The sequence below is a fragment of the Triticum aestivum genome, chromosome 5A (assembly GCF_018294505.1).
Source record: "Triticum aestivum cultivar Chinese Spring chromosome 5A, IWGSC CS RefSeq v2.1, whole genome shotgun sequence".
Taxonomy (NCBI): Eukaryota; Viridiplantae; Streptophyta; class Magnoliopsida; order Poales; family Poaceae; genus Triticum; species Triticum aestivum.
In genome coordinates this window covers 520,594,638-520,605,187 of record NC_057806.1, presented here as the reverse complement: position 1 = coordinate 520,605,187, position 10,550 = coordinate 520,594,638, and the positions used below count along the sequence as shown (strand labels likewise).

At 46.0% G+C, this 10,550-nt stretch overlaps 1 protein-coding gene across 1 annotated transcript; it reads left to right on the top strand.

The window, feature by feature from the left end:
* Window positions 1-2,856: 2,856 nt before the first annotated feature.
* Window positions 2,857-5,086, top strand: LOC123104445 (uncharacterized). Its single transcript, XM_044526293.1, has 4 exons — window positions 2,857-2,989; window positions 4,251-4,462; window positions 4,559-4,768; window positions 4,922-5,086. The coding sequence occupies exons 2-4, from the start codon at window positions 4,288-4,290 to the stop codon at window positions 5,029-5,031; spliced, it is 495 nt and encodes a 164-aa protein (XP_044382228.1). The 5' UTR covers window positions 2,857-2,989; window positions 4,251-4,287; the 3' UTR covers window positions 5,032-5,086.
* Window positions 5,087-10,550: the final 5,464 nt, after the last annotated feature.

The window sequence follows — 10,550 nt, the reverse complement described above, 5'->3', positions numbered from 1 at the left end:
GTTCTCTGCCGCCAGGTCCGCTTTAGCCTGAGCTATCTGATCTTTCACCTTTGGAATCTCCGCATTGTGCTGATCCCTGGCTGCTGCATCCACCTCTGCGGCCATCAACATTGCCAAAGCGTCGAACAAATCAGACAGGACTTGGGCCGGAGGCGACGCAGAGCTTCCTGCCCCTGCCGGTGTAGCCGTCGTTGAACCGGAGAGTATTGCTGCGGCGGTCGATGAATGAGGCGCTGATTGTGTGCCGGCCATGAAGATGGCGGCCCGGTTTGGCAGATCAGGGGAATCCGGAATACTGTTGCCCTCGGATCCTCCATCAATCTGGTCGTCCTGCAACTGATAAAGCGATTCGGTCTCTCCAGAAGACTCATCATCAGAACAGACCACGGTCTCTCCATCGGACACCGGCCCATCCTCGTATCTCGATCCATGGATGACACCTACGAAAACATGCCTTGCCTCGGGCTGAACCGGCGAAGAACTTGCATGCCGAGCCGTTTTGATGATGTCGGTGCAGATGTCCGGCTCAGGGGCCGGTTCGCCGATCTTGCCGATGAAGACGTGAATCCCACTGAAGGGGACCCGGTACCCGTACTCGATTGAATCGGCCTCGGGACCCCATCCTGCATTGTCGATGTAGAGCTTGCCGCGACGACTCTTCGTCATCCGGCCCACAGTGTATCCCTTAAGTCCATCAAAGCTGCCCTTCAATAACTCAAAACCATCGTGCGATAGCCCCACGGTGGGCGCCAACTGTTGTGGGATTGTCACGGCAGATGTCCTTGTGAAAGGACTTAGTCGTGGAGCCATCGCTACGGGTTAGCTCAAAGGGGTTAAACCGGACAAGGGGACACGGGGATTTTATACTAGTTCGGCCCCTTCAAGGAAGGTAAAAGCCTACGTCTAGTTGTGATTGGTATTGATAGGGTTTCGAAGGCCAGGGAGCGAATCCGCTTTGTTTGGCTCTCGAGTTGTTGTCTGTCCCTAAACCGCGGCTGGGTCGTCTCTTTATATACATAGGTTGACGCCCGCCGGGCTACAGAGTCCCGAAGCCGGATCATAAACGTATCCGGTTTGGTCTCTGTCCTTCCTATCTTATATACAAGTTACATGACTAGGTCGGTTACATTTACAGGCTTTAACCCGTCTTTGGGCCTTGGGCCTTCGTGAAGCGCCATCATCCTTGCATTTTCATGGGCTTTTAATTTTCAGGAGTTAACCCGGCTACAGAAGGCCGGTTTACCTCCAGTAGTAATATCCCCAACAATGTCCATCTTAAAAAATAGTACTCCCTCCGTCCCATACTAATTGTCACTAAAATGATGCATCTAGACGGGGGAAGTATGATGTAAGATGTTGTGTACCTTCATTTTCCCACACAAATCTAACTAATACGATATAGCCACGTCAGGCCGAATGATGAAGATGGTGCACTAGCTAGAGGTGGGGAGGGAGGGGAGCGAGTTGAATGGGAGACTACAAGTTTTAACTTTTTGGTTAGTTTTTTTTTCCAGTTTTTTTGTTACATCTGTTTTTATTCTTTTTCTTATTTTTTGTTTCTTAGTACACCTTCCCTATATTTCTTGTTTTGTCTTAGGTAGATGAACTTTTTTTCCCTAGAATGGTTTCATAATGTTGTGTTTCTTTTATTTTCAATTTATTTCTTTCATTTTTCATTTTATTTCTTTTATTTTTCATTTTATTTTCTTAACAAAATTAATTTTCCTGGGTAAATATACAAAGTTTTTATGAGAAACGTAGCCGCTTTTTGGATATTCATGGTTTTCAATTTCAGTTTTAGAAAAATTTCAGCACCAATCGAAATCACCAAAATTCAGTTAATTTCACTTATTTTAGTTTGCATTTTGGCCCAATGACCGAAATATTCACTTGACTTCAATTAAATATTTTAAGTTTTTGAAGAATATTTTGGAAAGATATTTGAATTCCTGTGCATTGTTGAAACCGCTGAAATATTTTGGCCGAAACGTAATTGTTTTAGTATATACTGAAATTCAGTGAATTTCATCGAAATCACACTGAAAGTGAAAACCATCATATGTGAATGTTTTATTATTAAAGCAGAGCATCTATGTCATTACGATATATAAACATTTTCTACAAACAGGAATATATTTTCAAAATGTATGAAACGTCTTTTAAGGACATGGATTTTTTTTGACATACATGAACCTATTTTCTACAACATATGGATATTTTTCATTTACTAGGGCATTTAAAAAATCCATGGATATTGTATGCATAAATGAAAATTGTTGGTATACACTTTTTTCTGGAAATACATGATTTTTTAAATTTATGTCACATTATTTGTTCCTAACTTTTAATACAGACTAGATGATACCCCGCACGTTGTTGCGGGATAAAAACTAAAACTGAAAATACATATAATTTATTATGTTTGATTACTATATAATTGTAAAAAAATTATTAAATCTAAATAGCATAGTAGAATGAAAATTCTCTTGGATGTTTGCGTGTTGAGATGAGTCTTTTTTTCATGCATGTTTAATGATGAAGTGACATGCTTGCATGTTGGGAGACATATGATAGTGGAGGTGGGCCTTTTCTCATGCATGCTATGGGATGATGTGGCATGCTTGTATGTTGAGAGAAATAGTTAGTGGGGGCTATCTATTTAGATATAGAAGATTAGATAGATAAGTAGAAATAAATATTATTTAAAGACTTGAAAAAAAAAGGAAAAAACCAATACCTGATATTGGGCTGAACCAAGGCCGGGCCATCCATGATGCGACTCTGTAAAAAAAAATCGGCTCCAGCTGGGCTAAGAAGGCCTACGTTACAGCTTTTAAGGCCACGATACAAAATAATGTCAAACACGACACGAGAGAAGCGAAGAAAAAGAAAACGAAAGAGGCGAAAACCTGATTCGCTACCGACCTGACCTCGCCGCCGGTCTCCGATTCTCCGCTCGCCTGCTCTGCTCTGCTCCGCCGCCTCTCCGGTACGCCCTCGGCTCGATCTCAGAAAGTCTCTCAAGCTTCCCTGCGTACCCTCCGCCAACCTCCGCCGGACTTGGAACTGCCTCCGCAAGTCCGACGAAGGTCTCTGCGGGGACTGGGATTGGGATAGTTTTTTTTTTTCTATTTTCGGGAAGGGATTGGGTCTGATGACTGAGCGAGCTCTTTGAGTTGGAGGTAGAGCGTCAGATTAGCAAGGGGAGTGACCGCCAGCATGCCGTCTTAGCATCGTTTTGCCCCTCCTTTTTGGCGATTTTGGAGCGGGTAAGGGGAATTTATGTAACCACATCTGTTCGTCGCGTGTAAGACAGGAGTCTGCATTATGTGGCTGGTTGTGATACCGGAAGTTTGGATTTTTAAGTCAACAAGGGGGTGATGGAGGTAGAATAGAGGACGGCGCCAATAACATCTCCACTGGAGTTTTGGAGGATCAGGTTCAGTAGCTGAACATGTGCATAGCCGGAATGAGTCTCAAGAACCAAGATGTGTGTATTCTTACCTTTTGTTTTAGGCGTGACCGCATTGTGGTATCAATGCATTTCAGTGCCTTAAGCTTACTGCTTAGCATACATAGAAAAAATCTGTTCTGTTCCTTCGGATTCTGCTTCTAGTGCACGGGTGCATACGAAGAGCTTGAAATGACAGAGATCGGTAGGCCTTTCGTTGTTTGGCTGTCGACGGTATAGTATATGGTTGTGAGGAAGGATATTGCTTTGTGTGTTCTATTCATGCCTGTTACCTGTTTTATTTATGGTCCATGGTTTCGCGATTGCTCCATTTGTTCTGACTTAGGCAGGCGAGCGGACTATTTTGCTTTTGAACTGGCTGGGTTAATGTTAGTACAACCTATGTGCAAATATCACTTAGTAGTAAATGAGATGCATATATTAATTATTCAGTTGCTGGTTCTTGCAGTATATGTTTCGCACCTAGTTTATTGTAGTCTTAAATCATATGACGTTTACAAATCGTCATAGAAATATTCATATTCTCATAGACAGAACAACGTCAGCTTTCAGATTCCTTCTATTAAGATGGGTCGTTAGTGTTGGGGAGTCAGGACTTGGCGGCTATGTAGGACCTATGAACAAACATTGAAAAGTTTCTGCTGTTGCCATCATGCCATGTTGACATTGTACTTATTATAGCTGATAGCATTCTTTGTGGCGAAATGAATAAAATGCAAATGAAGGCCAAAAGCTACAGCAGAAGTGATTTTCAGTTTCTGTTGGGGGGCTTTTACAGGAAAAGGAAAAACAGTAGTACTGAATAATAGACAAGGATGGCTTCTACTGGCGTGAAAGATTTCTACCGGCAGAAGAAGAAAGGAGGTGCCGGCAAAACTTCAGCATCTTCCAAGAAGAAAACACAGAATTACACTGGAGGGGCCTCTGTTGGGGCTTCAAATAAGGCTCAGACAGCAGCACTAATTTCTCACGGATCCTTAGACCTCAAAGGTACTTTGCTGGAGAGATTGTCATGTGCACAGTGGAAACTTGCCCATGCTTTTTGTTTACAAACCATAATTTTTGCTTATGACCATATTGTTGCAGATGATTTCAGTGAGCAAGAGGAGCAGCTGCGGCAGTTTGACATGGACATGAAGTTTGGCCCATGCATCGGTGTCAACCGGCTTCAGCGCTGGGAGCGTGCTTCCGCCATGGGCCTCCAGCCACCGCCCCACCTTCATGATCTCCTAGCGCGTGCCTCCTCCGGAAACAACCGCAACAACGGCGGCCCCTCCCCTGAGTGCCTCTGGGAGGGTAAGATCTAGAATCAAGTTTCTTCCGCCAAGAGTGTTCCATGGCAACCTAGCAAGGCTTGCCTACTGTTTGGGACCATGTAGTTTAGTCTGAAACTTTTACCGCGCGAAACTCTCGCTGTTGTACTGAATCCTTGTCTGGTTTCCTTATCAGATGTTGCTACTTCCACTCTTGCCAGTGTCATCTTCAGTTTGCCCCGCGCAAGTTGCTTAATTGTGCCTTTTTTTCTTCTTCAAAATTATGCCATCCTCGAGAGGATTTAATGGGCAGGTCCGTTTCTGTCTGATTCTTGTCCAGTAAGTACGGTTTTTTTGGTTTGCTCGTTTGTCAGGCGAACCAAACAACAAATTCATGGGCCATGACGGTGAAGTACACACAGAATTTAAAACCATGACCGAGAGGAACTCTGTCACTGTAGCACTGTAGCGTGACTTTGCACATAGGGAAGAGTTGAGCAGCACAGCTCGTGCCTTGGTACATTTCGTGTCTCCGTGTCTGATGGGACGAGACGCCGTGCCAGGTACATACTCGTCCACTACTACAGTGTTCGACTCAGAGCCACTACTACAGTGGTCGACTCAGAGGCACTGCCTGTCTTGGTCGACACTTGTCGTCGTCAGCTACAGCGTCCAGGCCGCTCCGCTGACTCGGTCTCTGTTTCCGTTCGTGTTTCGTGTCGGGCTGTGAGCGGCCGGATCGTCCGACTGTTTTTAGCGAGGATTCACTTTCAGTTTCGGTGAATGATACGCATACGGTACACGACAGTTGCTATTTTGTTCTCCGCTCCTTGTGAAGAAAACGATGTGATTGTCACCAAGTTCCCATCGATCTTCCGTACGTGCTCCTGTTTCTTGATCTTTCGTTAGCAACTCTTTTCCAGGAGGTTGAAACTTCAATGATGTACATGTCCATCTTTATTGTATTATTTAACAAAATTGGATGTGCCCTGACCTCGCCTCAACATACCATCTAATCAATGGCCTGGCCAAGCCGCCCCATGGCGAACCGAGGGAACCAACCAGTCTAGCAGACTCCAACACACAGCGCATGCGTACGCTCTAAAATCCGCCACAACCATGTTCCGCCGTCCCATCTTCAGAAGGGATCAACACATTGACCTTGCCAAGCCTAATCGTCGTCGATGTCACCACGAAGCCAAACAGTGCCACCACCTTGCGCTCATCCATCAAGACACATTCATCCCTGAGACTCTGTTGCACCCAAGACCCGTCTTCATCGATGCGGTAGATTCCATGCCGCTCCACCTCCTGAATACTCTATCAACTATCTGCTTCAAAACGATGCTCTCGAGAGGCATAACAGGACCGCAAGCTGTCATAGCTACATCTCAAGAAGTACTTTAACGTATACCCGAGCTTAATTAGTTTACTGGGCTACCTATATTGGAGCGATCGACACATATGCAAGTTTGTCTTTGCATAATGCACGTGAAAACAATCTTAAGGATAATGTAATTTTTATTATATTTGAGGTGCTTTGTAATTTCTATAAATTTTAATAATAGATCTAAATCATTATCGTTAAAAAAAACAATTTCGAGGAAGATGGAGGTTATCCAACATCTTGCTTGTTTAAGCATGGGCGATTAAACCATGGTTAATAACAAAGCCTGTTGCTGGCTATATGCCAATGCCACATCACATGAAGCCTGTATAAAAGCACACTAATACAATAGTTTGACTGTATGCTAGCTAGTACTATTATTTAATGTTTGCATGTAAAGAGAGGCAGGTATACACTCTTGATTGGTGCAATGGGAGGCAAAATTTCGTGTTTTGGCCCTTTTCTGATCTTTATTCCAGATCTGACCCTAGTTTGAAAAAAATTCGAGATCTGATCATTTTGCTACCGTCAGGGTCCATGACGGTAGGGTGTAACAGCCTATCGTCAGAGACCCTGGCGGTAGGAAACATCCCTACCGCCAAACAGAATGGCGGTAGCATGTACAACCCTACCGCCAATATGCTCGGCCATAGGCACGAACACACACTGTGTTCAATACTTAGCAAATATTTGCGGTAGGGCATGCAACGACCCTACCGTCAGGGACCTTGGCGGTAGGCAGTTATACCCTACCGCCATGGACCCTGGCGGTAGCAAAAGGGTTAGATCTCGAAAAAAAATTAAACTAGGATTAAATCTTGAATAGATATCAAAAAAGGGTCAAAACACGAAAATTAGCCGCAAGCGGAAGGAACGCCTGCTCAAAGCACTGCATGTGGTTGCTTTTCTTGTTTCTCGCGCTGTAGCGAGCTGTAGCTGGAGCGCCCGCTCCCTTCTTTTTTTTTACCTCTTTCTCTTTCAGCAGTGATTTTCGGTGACGTGGTACTGCTTATAGCCGGCTGACTAGGCTGATTGTACTCGCTCGTAGCACAACTAATTCCCGAAATGATAAAAGGTAAGACCAACGAATTGTAGTAGTGTCCTTTGCCGTTCGCTACGAGCCAACACGTAGTTGTCCTTTTCTGCGTACGCTATACATCAGCACCACACATTTCAGTTTACACAAACAATGGTATCTTGACGTAGCTAGTAAGGTCGATCAAAAACATAAATTACGTGGTACAAACCTTTTGTGCCGATGTGGTTAACAAATCGGGGGAAAGTGATACCAAATGAACGGATTTTGTCTTTTTTTTATCCGTTCGAGTCATCGCCTGCCTAGCAGGCACGCGTAGCTGGTCGATGTACCCAACACACAAGACATGGGACGGACATGCGAGGCAGCCAGGTGGAGGCACGCGATGTTTGGGAGACTGCGAAGGTCGTCCTCGGAGGCGGCAGCGGCGGTGCGCGCGGATGAGATGCAGTTGTGTCGTCCCTGAAGGGCTGTAGAGCAGAAAGGAGGAGGAGCACCATGGGCATGGGCATGGACATGGACATGGACCACGAGCCAGCTGCGTACATAGTCCCTGCCGGCGACGGAGCTGTCGTGGCCATGCAACAGTTTGCCAGAGAAGAATTTGGGGCCTGTTTGGTTTACGCCTCCAACTTACCCTACCAAAATATTGGTCATGCCAAATTCTTTATGTGTTGTTTGGTTTGTTGCCAAATATTTGGCTGCCAACAAAGTCCATTGTTGCTTCCTTCACAGATTCTTGTCAAATCTTTGGCCAACCCTGGGCGTTGGAATCCCACTCCAAATAATTGGCAAGCCAATATTGGCAGGGCAGCTATAGGCAAGAACCAAACATACCCTTGGATTCCTCCCCTCGCACCATGCCGCTGGCTGCAGCTTCCCTCCTCCTTCTCCACCTCTCTTGCGGCCTGGAGATCTCCTCAGCGCACGCCCGTCGCCGGCCTGCAGTTCCCGAGGTCTCCCCGGCAGATCCAGGGACAGTGGCTCAGCTCAGAAAGAGAGGCGGTGGCCTGCGACGGTGGTTTCTCCTGTGAGCGCGGCGACTGCTTGCTCCGGTGGCCTCGCCGGTGAGCGCGGCGGGCGGCCTACGCTGGTGGCCTCGCTGGTGCGCGGTTCCTCATATCGGTGGTTGTGGAGTCAGAGGTCCAGCTCATGCGCGGTTGATGATACTCCCTCTATTTCAAATTGTAGTGCGCATTTGGTTTTCTAAAAATATCAACAGAAATAATACCAAATAAATATAATATAAAGATATGTTAATGATGCATCCAATAATATTTATTTAACATAATAGATGTAGATATTTTCCTCTAAAAAATTGTCTTCTGAAATTTCTTATGCACACTATGTTTAGGAACAGAGGGAGTATGTGGGACCATGGCGAACACGAGAGGGCGCCAGTGCACGACGGAGTGTTTACTTCTGTCTATTCCATATCCATTTTGACCCATATTTACGTCAAGTCTGGGTCGGGACGGACAATAAACGGACACCAGATGGACAGTTTATCCGTTTGGGCCGCCTAGTTGTCCGGATGACCCAAACGGACTGAATGGTCCGCTGGTTGGAGTTACCCTAATTGATAGAAATGCATATATGTAGGGGAAAGATACTTGGAGAAAAATTGGCCTTCCACTAGTTTAGATGAAAAATTGGCCTATCATTTTTGGCACCGGATGTGTTTTTCCGACTTGAGCATAAATCGCCCGGCCTTTGTAGTTACGTATCGCGTGTCATACCGCGTGAGACACTGGTCAGCAATCCAAACTATTTGAATATATATCGAGTGTGATTCACCGCCAAATGTAGGCAAAAGTTGGACGCATGCAGGTTGCCTTCCCATGAACAAATCTTGGGGCCTCGTGCACCCCGCCTGCCGATGGGGAGGGACAAAGCCAGCGGGCAATTCTTATGTTGTTGGTGCACGAGCTGGGTAGTCTGCGGCGTGGGCCTCCCCCTACGCACTCCCCCGGTCCTGCCTGCTCCTGCTAGATGACCGCATGCCATGCCACCGCCTGCAACTTGCAAGTTGCGACTGCTGCATGCGTGATACGTCGTCCGGCCGTTTATGGCACATGACGTGAGTGCGTGCACGGGACATGGGCATGTACAATGGTGACATATGGATACATATGTTCCATGACAAAAATTAATTTAAGACACCTATATTAATTTTTTTTTTCAATGCAAGCTATCATTAGTGGGTCTCATTAAGAAATAGAAAATAAAGATTCTAGTACATATGCATCTACTTTTCACTCAACCTTTTCAGCTTTTGTCACTAGGCCGTACTTTTTCTTTTCAAGCACCCGCCTCCTGGAAAGGACACCGCTTCCCTATCCGAACCTACTTTACGTCATATTCGATCCTACATGGCATGCGAGGCATCACCTTAAGGCTATGCATTGTACATGCCCTAAGACTACCGTGCAAAATAATTTTTCATGAAATTTTAGCTCATTTGAAGTTGTGCAGAGTAGGTATCTCTGATATAGTTTTTTTAGGTTTAGAATTCCAGTTGCCGACAATCTCCCTCTTCATGTAAATTTTATAAATTAAAAAAGAAAAGACATTAAAATTGCATTATAAAATGTTATAATGACAAAAAACATTATAATTAACAGTAAAAAAACATAATGTAAAATGGACGTATCAAACGTGCATTTGGCGGCCCGTATTTGTCTAATCCAACTATAGATCCTCTTATATTTGATATTTCGTTATAGAGGGTGTATTTGAGAGCAACTTCAACGCGCCTACCCATTTGCGTTCGCGTGTGTCCGTTTGGGTCTAAACAGACACAAAAGTCGGCACAACAGGCCGACCCAAACGGACACACTTTCGCTTTTCGTCCGCCTGTCGACCTATTTTTGACCTAAATTTGAGCTTAATTTGCGTCGGCGCAGACACGAAACAGACGCGTGCGACGCCCGCTTACTCCTCCCCCTAGCCCGCCAGTCGACGACACATAGGCCACTCTCTTCCTCCCCCAGCGACAGCAAGCCCCCGTCCGCCTCACCCCATCGCCGCCACCGCCCAGTTCCGGTGCCCTCACCAGCAGCCCGGACCCACATACCACCCCTGCAACACACCACCTTCCCACATCGCCGCCACCACCGCCTCATCGCCGGGCCACCGCAGCTCTTCCCTGATGTCGCTGCGAGGACTACATCGCCCCCCCGCCCTGCCAACTCCTTCGACAATGCCGCCACGCTCGTCAGACACCGTCAAGCCGGCTACCTGGTCCAGGGGAGGCGCGCGTCTCTTCGTTGACTAGCTTCTTTGACGACGCCCGCAAGCCGTTCGACGGTTTCCTCCAAAGGTACAAATGAACTCCGCAGATGAGTTCATTTTCCACAATTTCCTGTGCGGCTCCGATGATTCTTCATCCGACGATGAGGA